Source organism: Aquarana catesbeiana, linkage group LG01, assembly GCF_042186555.1.
Source record: "Aquarana catesbeiana isolate 2022-GZ linkage group LG01, ASM4218655v1, whole genome shotgun sequence".
NCBI classification, from domain to species: Eukaryota; Metazoa; Chordata; class Amphibia; order Anura; family Ranidae; genus Aquarana; species Aquarana catesbeiana.
Genome location: NC_133324.1, coordinates 606792416 through 606811007, shown reverse-complemented (window position 1 = coordinate 606811007; position 18592 = coordinate 606792416). Strand labels below are relative to the sequence as shown.

The following is an 18592-nucleotide window of genomic DNA, read 5'->3' as shown; positions in this document are numbered from 1 at the left end:
GGGCATGTGGCCTGGTACAATTTAGGGGGGGCGCTCTCTCACCCCCCCCTCTTTTCCTGTGGCCTGCCAGGTTGCGTGTTCAGATAAGGGTCTGGTATGGATTTTGAGGGGGACCCCCACGCAATTTTTTTTTTAATTTTGGCGCGGGGCTCCCCTTATATCCATACCAGACCTGAAGGGCCTGGTATGGAATTTGGGGGGACCCACGACCCCCACGCATTTTTTTTTTAAATTTTGGTTCGGGGTTCCCCTGTGGGGGAATCCCATGCCATTTTTATCAATGAACTTTTATGTGTATTGTCGGGAGTCGGGACCGACAATTCATTATAGCCGCGAGTACTTTTAAATGACTTTTTTTCCTTTAGAAATGTCATTTTGCTCTGGGACTGTTGTAAACACGGGAAACATGTGCCACTTTACAGGCATACTATACACACCCCCCAGGTACGAAATTTAAAGAAATATTACATTTTTATTGTTTAAGCATTAATACACTTTAAGCATTATTAAAATCACTGCTCCCGAAAAAACTGCAGTTTTTAAAACTTTTTTTTGCATTGATACATATCCCCTGGGGCAGGACCCAGGTCCCCAAACACTTTTTATGACAATACCATGCATATAAGCCTTTAAAATTAGCACTTTTGATTTCTCCCTTAGACTTTTAAAGGGTGTTCCGCAGTTTTCGAATTTGCCGCGAACACCCCAAATTGTTCGCTATTCGGCGAACAGGCGAACACTCAATGTTTGAGTCGAACTAATGTTCGATTCGAACATCGGGACCATCCCTATACACAGGAGACAGGACTTTAAGTGGTTGTAAAGGTTGAAAGTTTTTTACCTTCATGCATTAATGCATTTGCCACATCAAGAAACTCTAAAGAGACTGTGGCAAATTTTGCACACGGTATGTTTAAAAACCTAAGGCCCCTTTCACATGGGCGCCTCCGCCTGATGGACTCTGCTTGCTCAGTGGGGGATCGCTCTGTTGAAGACCACTGAGCAGGCGGATGACAGGTCTCTCTCCACTCACTAAGCAGATCGAAGGCAGACACAGTCCCGCTCTCCTCCATGGGGAAATCGCGTGAAAACGGACCGCCTGTACTATTTCACCCCATCATATCCGATCCGCCATACTAATGGAAAATAGGAACACCATTCGTCTGAATTTGGCAGAATCAGATCGGATAGTGGCGGATGTCAGCAGACATGTCACCGCTGGCATCCGCCGCTCCATAGGGGTAACTAGAGGGTCAGATCAGGTCCGCTTGAAAACCTGACAGGCAGACCTGATTGGACAGCCCGTGTGAAAGGGGCCTAAGAAGTATCATGAGACCCAAACTATTTCAGTACCAGCAAGACAGTAAAAAGACCTAACAAAAAATTCTTCAATGTACACACTCAGAATGCCCCCTTAACCCATATTTTTGGATACTTAGAAATACAAGATGAAATCATTATATAATATTAGCAATTGGCCAACTCCTGTTCCCAGCCAGGAAACTTCTAGCAAAAAATGGTTATTGCTCCTACCCCCTACTTTTGAAACTCAGATTAAAGAAGTCAACACCTGCCTTAGACTGGAAAAGTTACCTTACCAATAGTGTAGTTGCCACAATAAATTTGAAAAACTGTGATGAGAATAGTTGAATACACACAAAGTGGCACCAATGGCTATGATCCAAGATAGGCAGCTATGATAATATCCTACTTATACTGTGTTGGGACTTGATACTTAGATGCGTCTGGGAGATAACTACTATAATGGAAATAAAAATGGTACTTGGCAAAACAGTACAATCTCCTATCTAGCATGTTGAAACTTGGAGTCTAATCCTCTTGTTATATAAATATATCTATTGTGATCTAACACACTTAAGCAGGCCAAAGGGTTGAGATACCAATCCTATGCTGAAAAGATTATACCCACAATTGTAATTGTAATGCCCCGTACACACGGTCAGATTTTCCGATGGAAAATGCGTGATAGGACCTTGTTGTTGGAAATTCCGACCATGTGTGGGCTCCATCACACATTTTCCATCGGAATTTCCGACACACAAAGTTTGAGAGCTTGCTATAAAATTTTCCGACAACAAAATCCGTTGTCGGAAATTCCGATCGTGTGTACACAAATCCGACGCACAAAGTGCCACGCATGCTCAGAATAAATTAAGAGACGAAAGCTATTGGCTACTGCCACGTTTATAGTCCCGACGTACGTGTTTTACGTCACCGCGTTCAGAACTATCGGATTTTCCAATTACTTTGTGTGACCGTGTGTATGCAAGACAAGTTTGAGCCAACATACGTCGGAAAAAATTAATGGATTTTGTTGTCGGAATGTCCGATCAATGTGTGTACAGGGCATTAGTGGATGCAAAGTAATTGTTTGTCCCCTTCACCCTCAGCCTAATGATTTGTATTCCCCCCGTCTTTTTTTTTTTTTTTCTCTCTCTCCCTTCTACCTTGCTCAATCTGCTCCCATTGATAATTTTCTCCCTTCATGAATATTTGTGCCTGTACCATGTAATTCCTTTTTAATTTTGTACCCTGTATTTTTGTATTAGTTTGCATGTCTGTATTGAAAAGTTAAAAAGCATTCAATAAAAATAATCTGATTAAAAAAAAGGAGTATCATGAGAACACAAAGTTCTTAGACTGGGTTGCATTGACATTGGCTTGCAAGAAACATCTATCATTTGTAGCACGAGCAGACATATCTCCCATGTAGACTGCAGGGTTGCCAACCCCTGAAGATGTGTTTTTATTGATGAAACATGGACAAAATTTACTGATGGGGCATTTTTTTTACTGACAACCTAAAATATGACAGCATCTCCTATTATAAGCTAAGACAACTGATATTTAAAAGCTAAATTCACCTTTAAGGAAAGAACAAAAAAAAATGCACATATTTTTGCAGGAAAATAAATGTGCAATTATTTTTTCCCACAGGAGCCTGCAAAGCAATGCACCTGTGATAAGTAGATTAGTGAATCTTGGATGCAATGTCAGGCTCTTGCAGACACTTTCTCCAGATTTCTGCCCATACCTCTCTGTATGGGCTTTCAGGTAGAAAGCAGGAGGAAGTGACAATGGACTACAAGAGCATTGATCAGGAAGTGAGGGATGGGGTGCTTAGCAACATGGAAGATATAGCATAAAAAATTGTTCCTAAAGGTGAACTTAGCCTTTAAACAGTACAAATAATATGTAAACTTTAACAGTACCTTGTTAAAAAAAAACTTTAACAGTACTCATATCAAGTAATCTGCCTGGCTTTACAATGAAAAAGTTAAATCAGCATGACAAAATGAGAGCAAGACTAGGATTATTAGAGATGTGGGGCACCCTGGGACAAAGCAGAAAAATATGTTCTGCGGCATGGCCAGTGGAAGGGTCTTAAAGGAGGATTGAACAGAATCTGTGCCTGCTATATACACTGCACACATATACCACAGTCCTTATACCCACAAAATACTAATTACTGTGTCACAACTTGGAGTTTCACAGACACAAATAAACCTCAGGACAAAGGGCCATTTTATTTTCCAACTAACGTTTCTATTACATATGTGTTTATGCACACAGAAAGGATATTTTGCCTTAATGCACCCATATTAAAGAAGAACTTAATTAAAACCAGCAACTGTTGAGACAATGAACAGGAGTAAGTAACAAACAAAACAAAATATGGAGTACAGCAGTCAGGATGAGCTCCACGTTCACATCAGAGACTTCCCTTACTCAAATTTCCCAGCATTCTCCCTATACATCAGAGTCCACAGAGTCCCCCCTTACACCAGAGCCCCCAGAATCCGATCTTACATTAGTGTTCCCAGAGTGCCCATCTTACATGAGAGCCCCAAGAGTGCCACCTTACAGCAACACCTTACACCTTTTCACCTTGGTGTGGTGGGTGCCTGGCAGGAAAAGGTTTAAAAAAAAATCCACTTGTATCTAGCTCTGACCTGCGCATGTGCAGTTCTGGAGCTAGACAAATGGTGAACTGCTGTGCTCAGCCCCAGATTGGGCGGTGGGGCATGTGAATTAAAAGCCACGCCTGATGTGTGTCATGATGTCACCACACAGCCGCACACTCAGATCCGCCCCACTGCCTGATCCGAGGCCTAGCAAGGCAATTCACCATCCTGCTGGCTCCAGAACTGTGCATGCGTAATTAGGAAAATTCATACTGCCCCGCTGCACTTTTGTTAAAGTGTAGCTAACCCCCCGTTTTTTGTGTGGGCTAGCTGCGCTTTCCCATAGACCTGCGGTTTTGGTGCGGTTTCAGAAAGTGTACCAAAAGTCCTGCATGCTGCATCTTTGGTCTGCTTTCTGAAATCATGCCAAAACCGTGGGACATCATAGGAGTCTATGGGAAAAAGGAGGTGTGGGTTAGCTACAGTTTACACACACACCAGAACTTTTCATTTAAAAGTCAGCCTGATCTAACACATTGCTGCTTCCTCCCCCATCTCCTGGCATGCTGGGACTTGTAATGGCCCAGCAGATCACAGACACATGAGGTGGTCATACAGAAGTGGAGGAGGCTGTGATTTTGTTTTGGTGAGCAGGTACTGTGTAGGGAGATGTAGCAGAGATTGGGGGAGATCTCAAAGTACTTCCATCAGAAGAAGCAGGCAGAGCAGTTTCCACACAAAAAAATGTATCTAACAGTAAGGACAAGCTCAGGTGTGTTCGCAGAGCCCACCTGCAGAGCCCGCCAGGAAGTCAGCACTGTGCTGCGCTAATCACAGGCAGCGAGGCATTTTCCCGATGTGCGGCTGCAGAGATCGGGAAATGCCTCACTGCCTGTGATTAGCGCAGCACAGTGCCAACTTCCTGGCGGGCTCTGCACGTGGGCTGTGAGAACATGCCAGAACTCATCCTTATCTAACAGCCTCAGAGACAGAGCCCAGCTATATGGAGCACAGCCTCTCTCCTACGCCTTTGTGGCCACCAAGATAACCACTGACTAGACTGGTCACTGCATGTGTCCAGCCCAGCTTACCTTCTCCAAGTAGATTGAAGTCCTTCCCACAATGCAAGCTGTCAACTCCTTCCTCTCCTGTCCTCTCCAGCTGCCGGCACCTCCTGTTGTGAAGGCAAATAAGGCAGGTTGGGGAGCGGGTACAGAATGTTCCCATTGGCTGAGGAGGCAGCAGAGAGGCAGGGCTACTGTAGGCTCAGCATTTTACAAACTGTTTATGAATTTACAGATGGTTGCCAACCCTGGCAGACTAAATGCCATTTTCAGCATTGGTGAATGTTTATTATGTTGACTCATACAGAGATGGGCAGATATGTCCCTTTTTATATATGACCAATAAGACTAATGTTGCATTCTGTTTCTTAACTAAAATTTTTAATATTTTTTCAAATTTTTTGTTACCTTGTTTTGTGCTTTATAATATAATATCCATTAGAATTATGGTATCATCTGAGAATATTAATGTTATGTAGAATACAGTGGATAGTGTCGTTGATGAATGTTAGATTTTAAATTGAAACTGTGGACAAAATAAAAATGACATATATGATGCTGATTATCAATGGTATTAACACAACAGTCTTTGTTTTCAGAGTCCCCGGTAACATAGTTTTATTAGCTGCTGATCCTGACAGAAAGTCTGTTGTTTTTCAGTTTCATTTAACAGTCCAAGCTGTCCAGAAGAAGTGGCAGTTAGGTCAGGTAATGACATCTCATTTAAATCTATGTAATGCAGTGCATTGTTACATGCTGCAGTGCTGAGACATGTGGTATGTTGATTGGTGCTGCTTAAAAATGCAGACATGCTGCATTTTTATGCAATATACCAGAACACAATGAAGCATTATGGTGAGGAGGAATCAGGGGCGAGGCCTAGCTGCACTATAGGGGTCTATGGATGCACACAACCCGGCTCGGCAGTGCGCCTGCATGGATATCCCCATAGCACACATCTTGTTATGGAGGCACCTGCAAGACTAAGAAGTGGACAGAGGCTCCTGCGGGGGTAGCACTACACTTTCAAATGATGATAGTGTTCCTTCATTGTTATATTTGAATGCCCTTGAACCAAACTTGTTAAATTTTGGTCTTTCCTGGGCGTTACCCATATGTGGGCTCAGCCACTTGCACATTTTATTGTTTTCTTATCTTTTTTTTTTCTTTGTCATCTCTAAACTGCATAATAAAAATGAAAAAAAAAATTGATAAAAGAAAAACGTATTGCCCATGGGATTATGTTTTGCATGCCTATTTGAAACATTCCATTTCCTGTTTTGTATTCTTCTACAACAATATTCTCTCTCACTCTAATGCCCCGTACACACGGTCGGATTTTCCGACAGAAAATATGTGATAGGACCTTGTTGATGGACATTTCCGACCGTGTGTAGGCTCCATTACACATTTTCCATTGGATTTTCCGACTCACAAAGTTTGAGAGCAGGATATAAAATTTTCCGACAACAAAATCGGAAATTCCGATCGTGTGTACACAAATCCGACGGACAAAGTGCCACGCATGCTCAGAATAAATAAAGAGATGAAAGCTATTGGCCACTGCCCCGTTTATAGTCCCGACGTACGTGTTTTACGTCACCACATTCAGAATGATCGGATTTTCCGACAACTTTGTGTGACCGTGTGTATGCAAGACAAGTTTGAGCCAACATCCGTCGGAAAAAAATCCATGGATTCTGTTGTCGAAATGTCCGAACAAAGTCTGACCGTGTGTACGGGGCATAAGTCTTGGAGATAATCAAATGTTGAGCATGGCCTCACATAATATTCAGTAGTATGCAGTATAAGAGTACCATCATCCAAATTAACATGTAAGAATAGGGAAGGTGGAGATGTGAGGGCAGTTGCCAAGGCTGACCAATACACATAAACACCCAAATGAATTGAATGGACTGTCTCGGTACTGATACAATGACAAAATTGATATGATAAAATGCAAATTTTCATTCTATAACAATATAAAAAAAGTATTTTAAAATGAATGTACACCACATATAACTAACTAATAACAGGTTCCCCCATAAAGTTTCTGTTAAGGTGGGGTATAGAAAGTTCCTCAAAGTTCCTCTACCGGTTTTCCGGTATAAACCGCTTCTTCAGGAGGATAGGAGGTCTAAAAGAAAACAGTACATTAAAAAAGAAACAATGCATAAAAAATGCATACAAAATATACAGTAATTGCAAGGGGTACTATGTGTTACAATCAATGTTAATACAAGGAAGCCTGCTCACCCGGATGGACCAAAAAAGGCTAGGGACAGGATCCCAAAACTTTGGCCTTGGAATTAATAACATTAATTGTTTATATCTTTCCAGTATGTGCTTGTTGTTTAAAGTTTACATTAAGGGCCGGTTCACACCAGGAATCACACAGGAACATGCTCACATTCCTGTGTGATTTGAGTACAATGTGTTTTCGCCCATTCATTTGAATGAGCTGGAATTGCACTGCACTGCATCAAAAGTAGTAAATGCGATACTTTAAAAAATGCACTGCAACTGGATTGCATAGTACTTCTGTACCATGCAATCCGGTGCAGGCAAACACACTGCGCTTCTGTGCTTGGGGTATCATTAGCATTGCATTGACACCTGTTGCGGGTTGCAAAAGCAGTGCATTTTGAACTAGGCCTAAAATTATATTATGTTATGGTCACGGCTACCAAAATGTTCTTGTTCATTGTTTGAGATTAGGAGGTCCGGCAGAGCATCATTTCTGGTTGGGGCTTCTATAAACAGTACCATAACATTGTCTTGAAATAGGTTCATAAAAGTCTGCCCTTCCACTGTTCCAGCAGTACTATTACTCCTGTCAATATCATGGTAGTAAAAATCTCCCATTATTACCAATGTTTCAGCCCTTGCAGCCTTTTCTATGCTCTGTACAAGCAGCTGAGTCTCCACCTCCTCATTAACACTGGGGGCCTGTAACAAACTCCAATAATTAACTTTAAAGCATGCACACCCATATGCACCTTCGCCCATATTGCCTCATCACCATCACACTCTCCATCACAAGATCCTCTTTCACACTCACTTTTATTATGAAAAGAAAACAGGAAATATAGTCATTCAGCCAAATGAAAACAGAACTAAGTCAAGGAACTTTTTTTATTACTGGAAAGCAGATGATCTATGTATGCTGAGTATGTATTCTTTACTGCCTTCAAAGCAGTTATAAACCCAAAAGCAAACATTTATTATAATGCAGAATACCAATTCTTAGATGTAATGGCTGTATTAGTTTCCTTTTAAGGCTTTATTTCTTCTACTTTCATCTGGTGATCCAGCCAGTAAGTATGTTGTTTTTCAACAAAAAAGCTCTTTGCAGTTACATGGATGAGACTGACCATTTAACACTGGCAGGAGTGTTTAAAATGATCAGCTTTTATTAATTTATGTAAAATCTTTATCCCAAAAGGAAAAAAACTATGCTGTAATGGAATATACAGGATCAGCTAGAGTTCATTGTCTGTTTTACCTGTAGTCACCTATTGCTTTTGTTTTGGGAGATTTCTAAAAGATAGACAGAATCTTCCACCAGTTCACAGTACATACTGTAGTTTTATCACAGTGTATTTTTTCACTTTGTCTTATCTGTTCTAGTTTGAACTTCAGTGGCGCATTGTAAAGATGTCTTAAAAATCTTAATCTTATTGACGCATTTTTTTTCTTAATTATTGTGACTTGTGCATCTGGGAATCTGAGTTGATGTTTTTTATCTTTTTAGGATGATGAGTCAATTGACCTGGATAATTGCTGTAGTGATACAATGAGTAGTAGTGAAGATCTTCCTTCATTGGACTCATCTCTTCAAGGAACTGAGTACTACAAAGATCTGGAAATGATGGAAGATACGAACACTGACCAGAAAACCCATGCTTTCCGTGTTTCTGGTGGACCCAACATTAGCTTTGATAATGGAGAGGTTGTGATTACTTGTACCAAGCCAATCCTCTGCCCTATGTCTTTCGAAGCTGGAAGTCCATCAGAATCTCAAATATACAAGGACAATAGATGCCAGGAAGATGTGTCCATGGAAACTATTCCTATCTTAGTTAGGTCATTGTCAACTTCGAGGAGACACAGCTGGGATGATGCAATATCACCAACAGATACTGTGCGCAGGTAAGATGATTAACAATTTGATTGATCAATCTGTAGCAGTAAACATTAAAGCTCCAGGTATTTATTGTTTATTTACCACTGATGAGTTTAAAACAACTAAAAACTAAGTTAAATGTAATTTTTATACACTTGAATACTGCTACATTCTGACCATTATATATTCCACATACATACATACAAGGGTTGGACAAAATTATGGAAACACTACATGATTTGCAGATGTGAAAGTGATGACTTGTTTCACATTGAGCCCTTGTTCACACAGAACATGGCTTTGAAATCGTGCAAGTTCATCTGAACTCACATGATTTCAAAGCCACATTTAAATGCAACTTTGGGGGCATCGTGAAAGACATCTGTGCAGGTTAATTGACAGATGTCTATTGAAATCACCGCTGAAGTCACCAAAAGTAGTGCAGGAACCACTTTTGGAAATCTGTGTGGCGCCGCAAAGTCGGCGTCGCATATATTGGGACGCTCCTATTGCCGGCAATAGGCTCCGATTTGACCTGTCAGTTGAAAGCGGAAGTGATGTAACAATCTTTTGCTTGCGCTGTGTGATGAAACAGCTAGCTAACAGGTGGGAAGCCTCACTTTCATAATTCACTGCGTACGCTGCTAGTAATACGGAGTCATGACAGAGCTTACTGAGTTTCAAAGAGGGCAAATTGTTGGTGCCCACTTAGCTGGTGCCTGTGTGACTGAAGTTGAAAATTTATTTGCGATGTCATGAGGTACAGTACCAAAGGTTATAACAGTATATACAGTTTCTGGGGAAAAATGTCTGATAAGCATAATCGCAGTCAACATGATCAAATGACCAAAAGATACAAAAGGACATTGTGCAGGATTGTGACCCTGCATGAAGAGTGGTATCAGATTCCATTGTCCACCATCTGGTAGAAATATAAGAACAAAAGGAAGCGCTTAGAAATCAACTGGGAAATAGGCTCATCAATATACAATACAAGACATCCAGCAGGGGGCTCTTCTTGTGCCCAATCCTGTGTCCCACCACCGCCCAGCTGTGTGAAGTGGAATGTCCAGAGTAGCGGAAGAGCAGCATCTGGTTTCCACAGCACAGCGGCTCTTCCGGTGGTGGGACACAGGATTGCGCACAGGAAGACCCCCCTTTTGGATGTCTTGTATTGGATATTGATGAGCCTGTTTACTAGTTTATTTCTAAGTGCCTTCTTTTGTTCTCATATTTCTACCAGAGTTTGCTTCTCTCATATAGAGTGCTGCTGAAGTGCATCCCAGGCTGTCTGTCTATTGATGTCTAACCCATCATTGACCGCCATTCTGATTTCACTGCCCACTAGAGAGATAACTTGCACAGAGCGCCCTATATACTATCTTTCATTCATTATCCACCATTGAAGACTTATATTTGTAAATTTCCAGAGAATCCAGGCCGTCTTGGATACCAAAGGCGGTCAAAGACCATAGTATGTAACGCTTTAGTTCTTTTACCCTACTTGTTTCCATAATTTTTTCCGACCCCTGTACATACATGGCTGAATATTCTGTGTAGGGCTGTTACAATAAAGGGGAAAACAAGGCATTTGCTTAGGGCTGACCAAGACACAAGCTTAATTTTACATTTTCTACTAATGGAGCACAAGTCTCATTCCTCCTTATGTTAAAGCTGAAGTCTAGGCACATATAAAATATGCAGCGCTCAGATTGGGAAAGGGAACGCACTAGGAGCTAATCAGAGTCTTTTGCAGCATAAATGAGCGATGAGCAAACATTCCGTTTTGCTTTCATTGTTCATTTTGTAGCCAGGGATGTAATGTTTTACTTACCACCATATCCCAAAAACAGTAGCAAACAAATAATACCTCATCAAAACTTAGGAGAAGAACAAAAGTTTGTGGGATTTTTAAGGTTAACAGTCTCTCAAAGAAATGTCACTACACACGCATCTGCTAAAAATCCAAGAAGTGGCTCATTAAAAAGGTGATAATAGCCTCACCATCATTAAAAAGAATGTACAGAACAAACAGTCCCTCTGAACATAACGCTTAAGGACCCATCCACAGCATAATGATATGACAAATTCAACTCCAGGGTCTACAATGACTCTAATACCATCCAAGCTTTAAAATATATTTATTGCATACAGAGATCTGGTAATCACAATTTGTGCAGTGGATGAGTTCCTTATCTCAATGTTTTTTTCGCCTAATCCTTCTTCTGGAGAGGGGTGTTCTCTAAAAAGAAGTAAAAGTACAAACGTGAAAGATCTCATAAAGCACATAAACAATTGATGGAACTGGTCATAAAGGACACCCAAAAATAGTAATAATGATAAATAATGCCAATAAATTAACATCAATTTAATATAAGTATATACATTTAGCAAAAGCACTGTATCCAGGTATTTGAGCATATGGTAACTGTGTCAGCCCCACAGGATAGATCCATTCAAGGGGGAGTAGAGAGGAGACTGGGCCGGTACAGTATATGTATTGCAAACTTATGATAAAGCTGTATGCTCTGTATATTGTATTGTATTGTACTTTGTTATTAATGATGGTAAGGCCATCATCACTCTTTTTAATAAGCCACTTCTTGTTGCTTAATATTAGTAAAGGATCAGATTTTAGCAGATGTCTGTGTATTGACATTTCTTTGAGAGACTATCCTGCTCTTCTGTCGAAATGGAGGTCAAGGGCCTGGCTGTGCTGTCTGGCAAAGGTGCTGTCACAAACTTGGATAAGGAGACAAAGCTGATGAGGATTACTGCTCCAGTCTAAACACCCATGGGTAAGAGAACAGGTAATGTGGGGATGCAGGCGTGGCATGAGTGTCAGTGGGTGATGTTGGTGTCATTGGAACTTAAAGTGGTTGTAAAGGCTCAATGTTTTTTTACCTTCATGCATTCTATGCATGAAAGTATAAAACCTTATGTGTTCAGCAGCCCCCCCACCCCCACGCTTATAGCTACCTGAGCCCCATAGCAATCCAGCGATGTGAACGAGAGCCTCGACTCTTACTCACCATTGGCAGAGGCAGTAGCGGGAGCCGTTGACTTCCACTGCTGTCAATCAGAGCCAGTGAACCAATGAGAAGAGAGAGGGGGCAGGGCCAAGCCGTGGCTCTGTGTGTGAATGAACATGCAGAGCAGCGGTTTATAAGCAAGCCTGCCCCCACAGCAAGCTGCTTGCTCAAGGGGCACTCGTCAGGGGGGAGGGGCCAGGAGTGCTGGATGAAATGAGCTCAGAAAGAAATCCAGGTCAGCAATGGATCAGCAAGGTGGTACCACAACAACAGGCAAAAACTCAGAGTCAGGAAAAGGCTGAGTCAATAACTTAAGATAGAAATTATAGTCAATGAAACAAGCTGGAGTTGATGCAGCAGCAGGAGAGCAGACAAAAAGACATAGGCAGGTCGAGTAATAAACCGGGTTGATAATGGGAAGTGAAAGAGTCAGTCTTCACTTCTTATTAGAGAACACCCCTCTCCAGAATTGTAGGTCATGGACAGTGGAGTGCTTGAAGCGGAACTTTCACTTTTTGGGGGAACTCCGCTTTAATATATATTCAGGTTAGGTAGAAGTACAAGTATAAAAACATTGTCTGAACCAAACTAGCAGGCATAAAGCACTAGGCCCATCACAGAGCAGCAGCACCATTGGTTGAGTCAGGTAAGGAACCAGCAGTAGAGGAGTCTAAACATGGGGCAGACAGCCAAGGGGGGGAAGATCTTATTAAATGTATTCAGACAACCCCAATGTTTATTGGTAAGCTGCTCTCTATCCAGCACAGCATTTACTGCTGCGCACCATTGGGCTCTGGTTGGCGGGTTAGGTGATCAGAATTTTTTGTGCAGAAGATGACCAGTCTTCCAGGAGTATGCCCAAAATTGTGAGCTTAGGATCAGGGGTCAATTGAATCTAACAAAGTTCTGATAAAATTCAAAATGTGCCTTCCCAATATTGGAATAGTTTAGGACAGTTCCAAAGCATGTGGTTTAAAATGCTCATATTTACAATACAGCAGTTGGCTGAGGGATTATGGCCCCAGGAAAACAATTTTTCAGGGATTTAACTCACTCTATGTAGTATGAAAAGCTGAACCAGCTTTTGGGAAGGAGAAAACAAAACTTCTGGAACAGGTTCCTCTGTCCACTGGTCCTCGTCGAAGTCACCTATATCTTGACTCCATTTTGCCTGCAATTAATATTTTATTTTAAAGCTGGCTTCCATCAATAATGCTTCATATAATTCACTATTTGGAATTAGAAGGGGGCACCACCCTAGAGAGAATGGTAGAAGAATTAAAATGTATGGGTTCTAACAGAATCTGAGACTGCAGTGTGTGGCAAAGTTGTAGGCAGTGGAAGAAGACTGTATTACACAGGTGGTGCTGCTATACATTATGGTCAAAGGACATTAAGTTCATCTATTATACAATTGGTGAAGGAATACAAGACCAGATTGTTTCCAGTGTTCAAAGCCTGTGAATCTCACAGAAGTTTGTTCACTTCTGTGAGATTAGGGTTATTCCAAATAGGCATATACTGTGTGTAGCCTGTATGAGCAATAATGGTACACACAGCCTCCCAAACTTTATGAATCAGCATGAACTTCGGGGAGCAGTGGTGCATCCGAAAATGACCTGGCTCCAACAAGGAAATAAGAGAGTCTCTAGACAAAGAAGAGAGAACTCTCTAGATTGGATCATGAGAGTCAATTTCCACCCACCCTGATAATTTGTAGCGGTGTAGTTGCCACTAGTAACAAACAATCCACCAATTCACCCCGCTGCCAGACTTCATACATCACTTTCAGAGACAATGAGCGGTCTTTTTCTGGTTTTGTTTTTGTTGTTTTATTGGGGGGTACAACTTGGATAGGAAATAGGGATATGGGATGCCCATATAATCTATATTAGCCATCATATTTTAAGATTTAAGCACAACAGCACATGGTTAGAGCCAGAAGATTGGATGTGCATTTATACTGAGTATGAATCTCCTCCTGAATCTCCATGCAGTCTGTTGCTCCTCCTCTGCTATCCTCCACAGGCTATTTCTTCTAAGAATTCTCCATCCATCACCGAGTGAAGGATGAAGACATCACTTTTGACCGTGTAAAAATGATGGTCTTAGAACTCTTTCACCTCCTGTACAAACTTGTTTCCTCCTGCACAAACTTGTTTCCTCCTGCACAGACATGTTTCCTCCTGCACAAACCTAATGTTACTGAGTTAAAGTCATGTCACATCTTCTTCTTTTGAGAAATAAGGATCCACTCTGGTTGCTCGCTGCTACTAGGCCTGAGGCCTGCAGCCCCTCTCCCGGAGGCCTAGTAGTTTAAAAGCATGTCTTTAAGTGGTGGACTACTGCACCCAGATAGCTTGCAAATCCTGTGTCCTCAGGCCACATCGACTTGACACAAATCCCCACAGTCTCTTCTCTGATCCAGGACTCCTTATCATTCATCGTGTGACTGATAAAGACTTTGCTAATGACCGTGTAGAAGCACAGTTCCTTCACAGACTTCTTGGCACATCCAGCCCTCCACTGTGGTAACACTCACCGACCTTCCACTGCCCTGAGTCCTTGATGAGTAACATGACCAGACCATACGTTCCGACAGCTTCACCTGCCCCTCTGTTCCAGGAGCTCTTCCTGGGCCTCCTCCTGCAATCGGATGGGGGTGCCCTCCTGCTGCTGCCTAGTATTCCATTCCTCATTTCACTCAGCCGACGTCTCCCCCCCAGTGGCATATCACCTCAGCTTATATAGGAGGCCCGCCCCCTGCCAATACCAATTGTGAATTAGTCAGGGCTCCCACATGAGCTGCCTGCCACTCCAGTTCCAGGCCCAGCCCCTCTTCCAGAATATTCTCCCTGGAAGCAGGGGAGGCACCCCCAGAACTAGAGCACAGATGGCCACACCCACTGCTACTCTGGCCACTCCCTGCCCCCAGATCAAAACAGACAGGCCGAGCTTGCAGCATAGGCCTGCCTAAATTTAGCTGTGCTGACTGTCCCTAGTTAAAAAAAACTATTACTAGCACCTACCTATTGGTATAGGGTGCTACAATTGTTGCATCTGACATGCTAAAAAATATAATTTGGCATTGGGAACCGTGAGCCCACCGCCATCCTTAGGAAGCTGTAGAACACTCAAACAGATCCTGGCATTTCTACGTTTCCATATGAGTTCTCGAAATAATATATCAGGAATCAGCTTTAAAGTAGATGTAAACCCTTACCTATACCCAGTAAAGTGACTATCCTCAGGTGATACACAGAGATAAAATAAATCCTCCCACATAAGTTTTACCTGTTTATTTGCAGCCGGTTGTCCTGTATGTCCTTGTAAAACTCGGAGATGAAAAGGATTTTTTCACAGACTTACAAAGCAGGAGGTGGGAAACTGAAGTTACACACTGTACAAAAGCTCAGAGTGCTAACTGGAGGGAAGGGACAAACAGCACACAGAAACAGACCTGAGGCTGTTACTCACAGCTTGTGTGGGGAGATCTCTATCCTGTCACCTTTTTAACTCTTGGTGTCAGGAAAGCTTGTCAGAAGTGACTCGTGCTGAGAACAGAGGAACTAAAGAGCAGAGAGAAATTACACAGTGCTTTGGAGAGATAAAGTAAACACTATAAAAATACTGTATGTGCTTTTTCCAGATTTCATGTCTGAGGTTTACAACCACTTTAAATAGCCTGCTTAGCTCCACTGTGAATATTGAGTGTGCATGCACACCCACCACAATACACATGCCTGGCCGTACATGATTCTATGTGCAGAACTCTGCACACACACATGTCCAGGTGCCAGAATCCAGTAATGCAGGGAGACTGGCATAATCTTCCGGACAGGTCCCCGGAGAACAAAGGTGGCTTGCACAGTATTACAAGAACATCACTTTTTTCAGAACTTTACACACAATTTGTTATCAGTAAAATTCATAAATATTCTCTTGATATTTTGTATAGCAGACATACAGAATGTCAGATTATATATCATATTTCTATCCACTTGCCTATTCCCATCTACACAGGACTGCTTTACAATCTAATCTATGAGCAGAACAAATTACATTACAGTGATTCAGTGGTAACATGTTGGCATTTATTACTATGTGTTTCACAGATGAACTCTGCTTCTTCTTATGCCCCGTACACACGATCGGTCTTTCCGACAACAAAACCGTGGATTTTTGTTCGAAGCATGTTGGCTCCAATTTGTCTTGCATAAACACGGTCACACAAATGTTGCCCAACAATTACGAACGTAGTGACCTACAAGACGTACGTGATATCTCCATTACGAACGCTAGTTATATCTCCGACTCGTACTTTATTCCGAGTATGCGTGGACTTTTGTGCGACAGACTTGTGAACACACGATTGGAAAGTCCGACAACAAACATTTGTTGGCGGAAAATTTGAGAACCTGCTAGCCAACATTTGTTGGCAGAAAGTCCGACAACAAATGTCGGATGGAGCATACACACGGTCAGACTTACCACCAACAAGCTCACATCCAACATTTCCCATTGGAAAATCAGATTGTGTGTACGCAGCATAAGAGTTATTGTGTGATTTATTGACATATTGACAGCTCAAAAATCCCATCATCTATACTCTTTCAATAATCTATATTTTAACAGCTATATATGTTTTTTTTGGGGGGGGGAGGGGGGGTGCTTCACCGTGTGCCTCCTCCCTCCCCCTCCTAGACCAATAGGATTGCTTCTCCTTTCAGCCAATAGGGTGACAGATCTCAGGACCTGCCTCCTGATTGGCTGGGAGGAGACTCAAGACAATAGCGAATATTACTTCGCTTTTGTCACACAACTGGGTGGACTCGGGGCACAGTGCACTGCGCCCCGAGCCCACCCTTTTTTGAAGCCTATTAGAGCCTCTGGCTCTAATCAAGTGCTTAAAAAAAAAAATCCATGCATCCGGCGACCTGCTTTACGGGCCGCCACTGATGATTATGTATTTACTAATCTTAAAAAATATTAGTTCATTATATTGTTTCCTTAAAAAAAAAAATGATTTATGAAGCTAATTTTCAAGTTACATGGTGTAATGCACAGTGTTGGAAAGCATTTTGGTACCAGTTGCCCTGCACCATAAATCCTGTTGCCAGGATAAGAAAATTGGAACAAATGCTCCCTGTAAAACAATAAAATAAACTCATACCTGCCTGACAGGTTGTTTATTGTCAGACCTATGGGTACTGCTGATATCTGACACTACTGGATGTGTCAGACAGCATGTCCCATGCTGTGTGCTATGGTTTCACCCGTCAGCTGCTGTGTCACTCACTACTACAGGAATTTTATACAGATAATACAGACAGTACCACATTTTCCATTTGGTCATATTATTTTTGATGTGTGATTTTTATTTACAACCGACAAACTTGCTTTGGATAAATATACTAATTTATTAAATGCTTTATTGCTTCCTATGTGACCTTTTTATTGTTTTTCTTAGTTGTAATGTGTTTTGGTTCTACAGGAATGGTGCAATACATTGTAGTTCTTTTTTTGTATCCATATGTGGAAGTGTTTTAGAACTTTAGTTAGGATGTATCCCAGTGGTTGGATTTCTATCAGAAGAGTATGTATTTTGACACTATCCTCTATTGATCCAGGCTATTTTTATCAGTCCCCTCCTTTTAAGGTGTGCTTCTGCTTTATCCAGATGTAGCCTTGTCATATTCAAACCCTTGAGCTACGGTATATTCTAAGCAATGGGCCCTGAAGAAAGACAGAAATTAGACGGGTCTTAGCAGCAGAAGCAGAATAGTTTAGATGTCATAGTGTAAGCCCGTGGAAGACATAAGAAGCAGCACAAGAATAAGGCATACTACGTGTATACTTGCAGCAGCAACATGTTTAGAAATTGTGTCAATGGGCAAAATGCCTCCTGCATTTAGGTGCATTCAGCTTGCATTGGAAATCAGTTTGAGACGCCCCTGAGATCATTCAGAGTTCCTCCATAAGTGCATTCCCATTTGCCTATATACTAATCCCAGGACGCTGCATTCACTATGTCTGGTCTCCCGTAATACACAGAACATGGAAATGCAATTATTTTAGTAAATAAAAATTAAAAAAAAAAAATTTTTTTTTTAAATTTAAAAAATTTTAATTAAACTTCTAATTACCTTTTCTCATCAGCAGTATTTAGCATTCTTGTGTCTTCTATCAGAGTCCAGTTGAACACTGATTAACCACTTACCCACTGAGCACTTAAACCCCCCTTCCTAACCAGACCAATTTTCAGCTTTCGGTGCTCTCGCACTTTGAATGACAATTACTCAGTCATGCAACACTGCACCTATATGAAATGTTTGTTCTTTTTTTTACACAAATAGAGATTTCTTTTGGTAGTATTTAATCACCGCTGGGTTTTTTATTTTTTGCGCTATAAATCAAAAAAGACTGAAAATTTGGTAAAAAAAA

General features: G+C 41.6%; 1 protein-coding gene across 7 annotated transcripts in view; it reads left to right on the top strand.

Moving 5' to 3' along the window:
* ARHGEF18 (Rho/Rac guanine nucleotide exchange factor 18) overlaps positions 1-18592 on the top strand; it is a 355668-nt gene that overhangs the window by 45194 nt on the left and 291882 nt on the right. For 5 of the 7 annotated variants that reach the window (XM_073599247.1, XM_073599232.1, XM_073599238.1 and 2 more), the window contains exon 2: positions 8745-9142. In XM_073599247.1, coding sequence (XP_073455348.1) covers positions 8745-9142 — 398 coding nt within the window. The other 2 variants (XM_073599265.1, XM_073599273.1) reach the window with 2 other exon arrangements.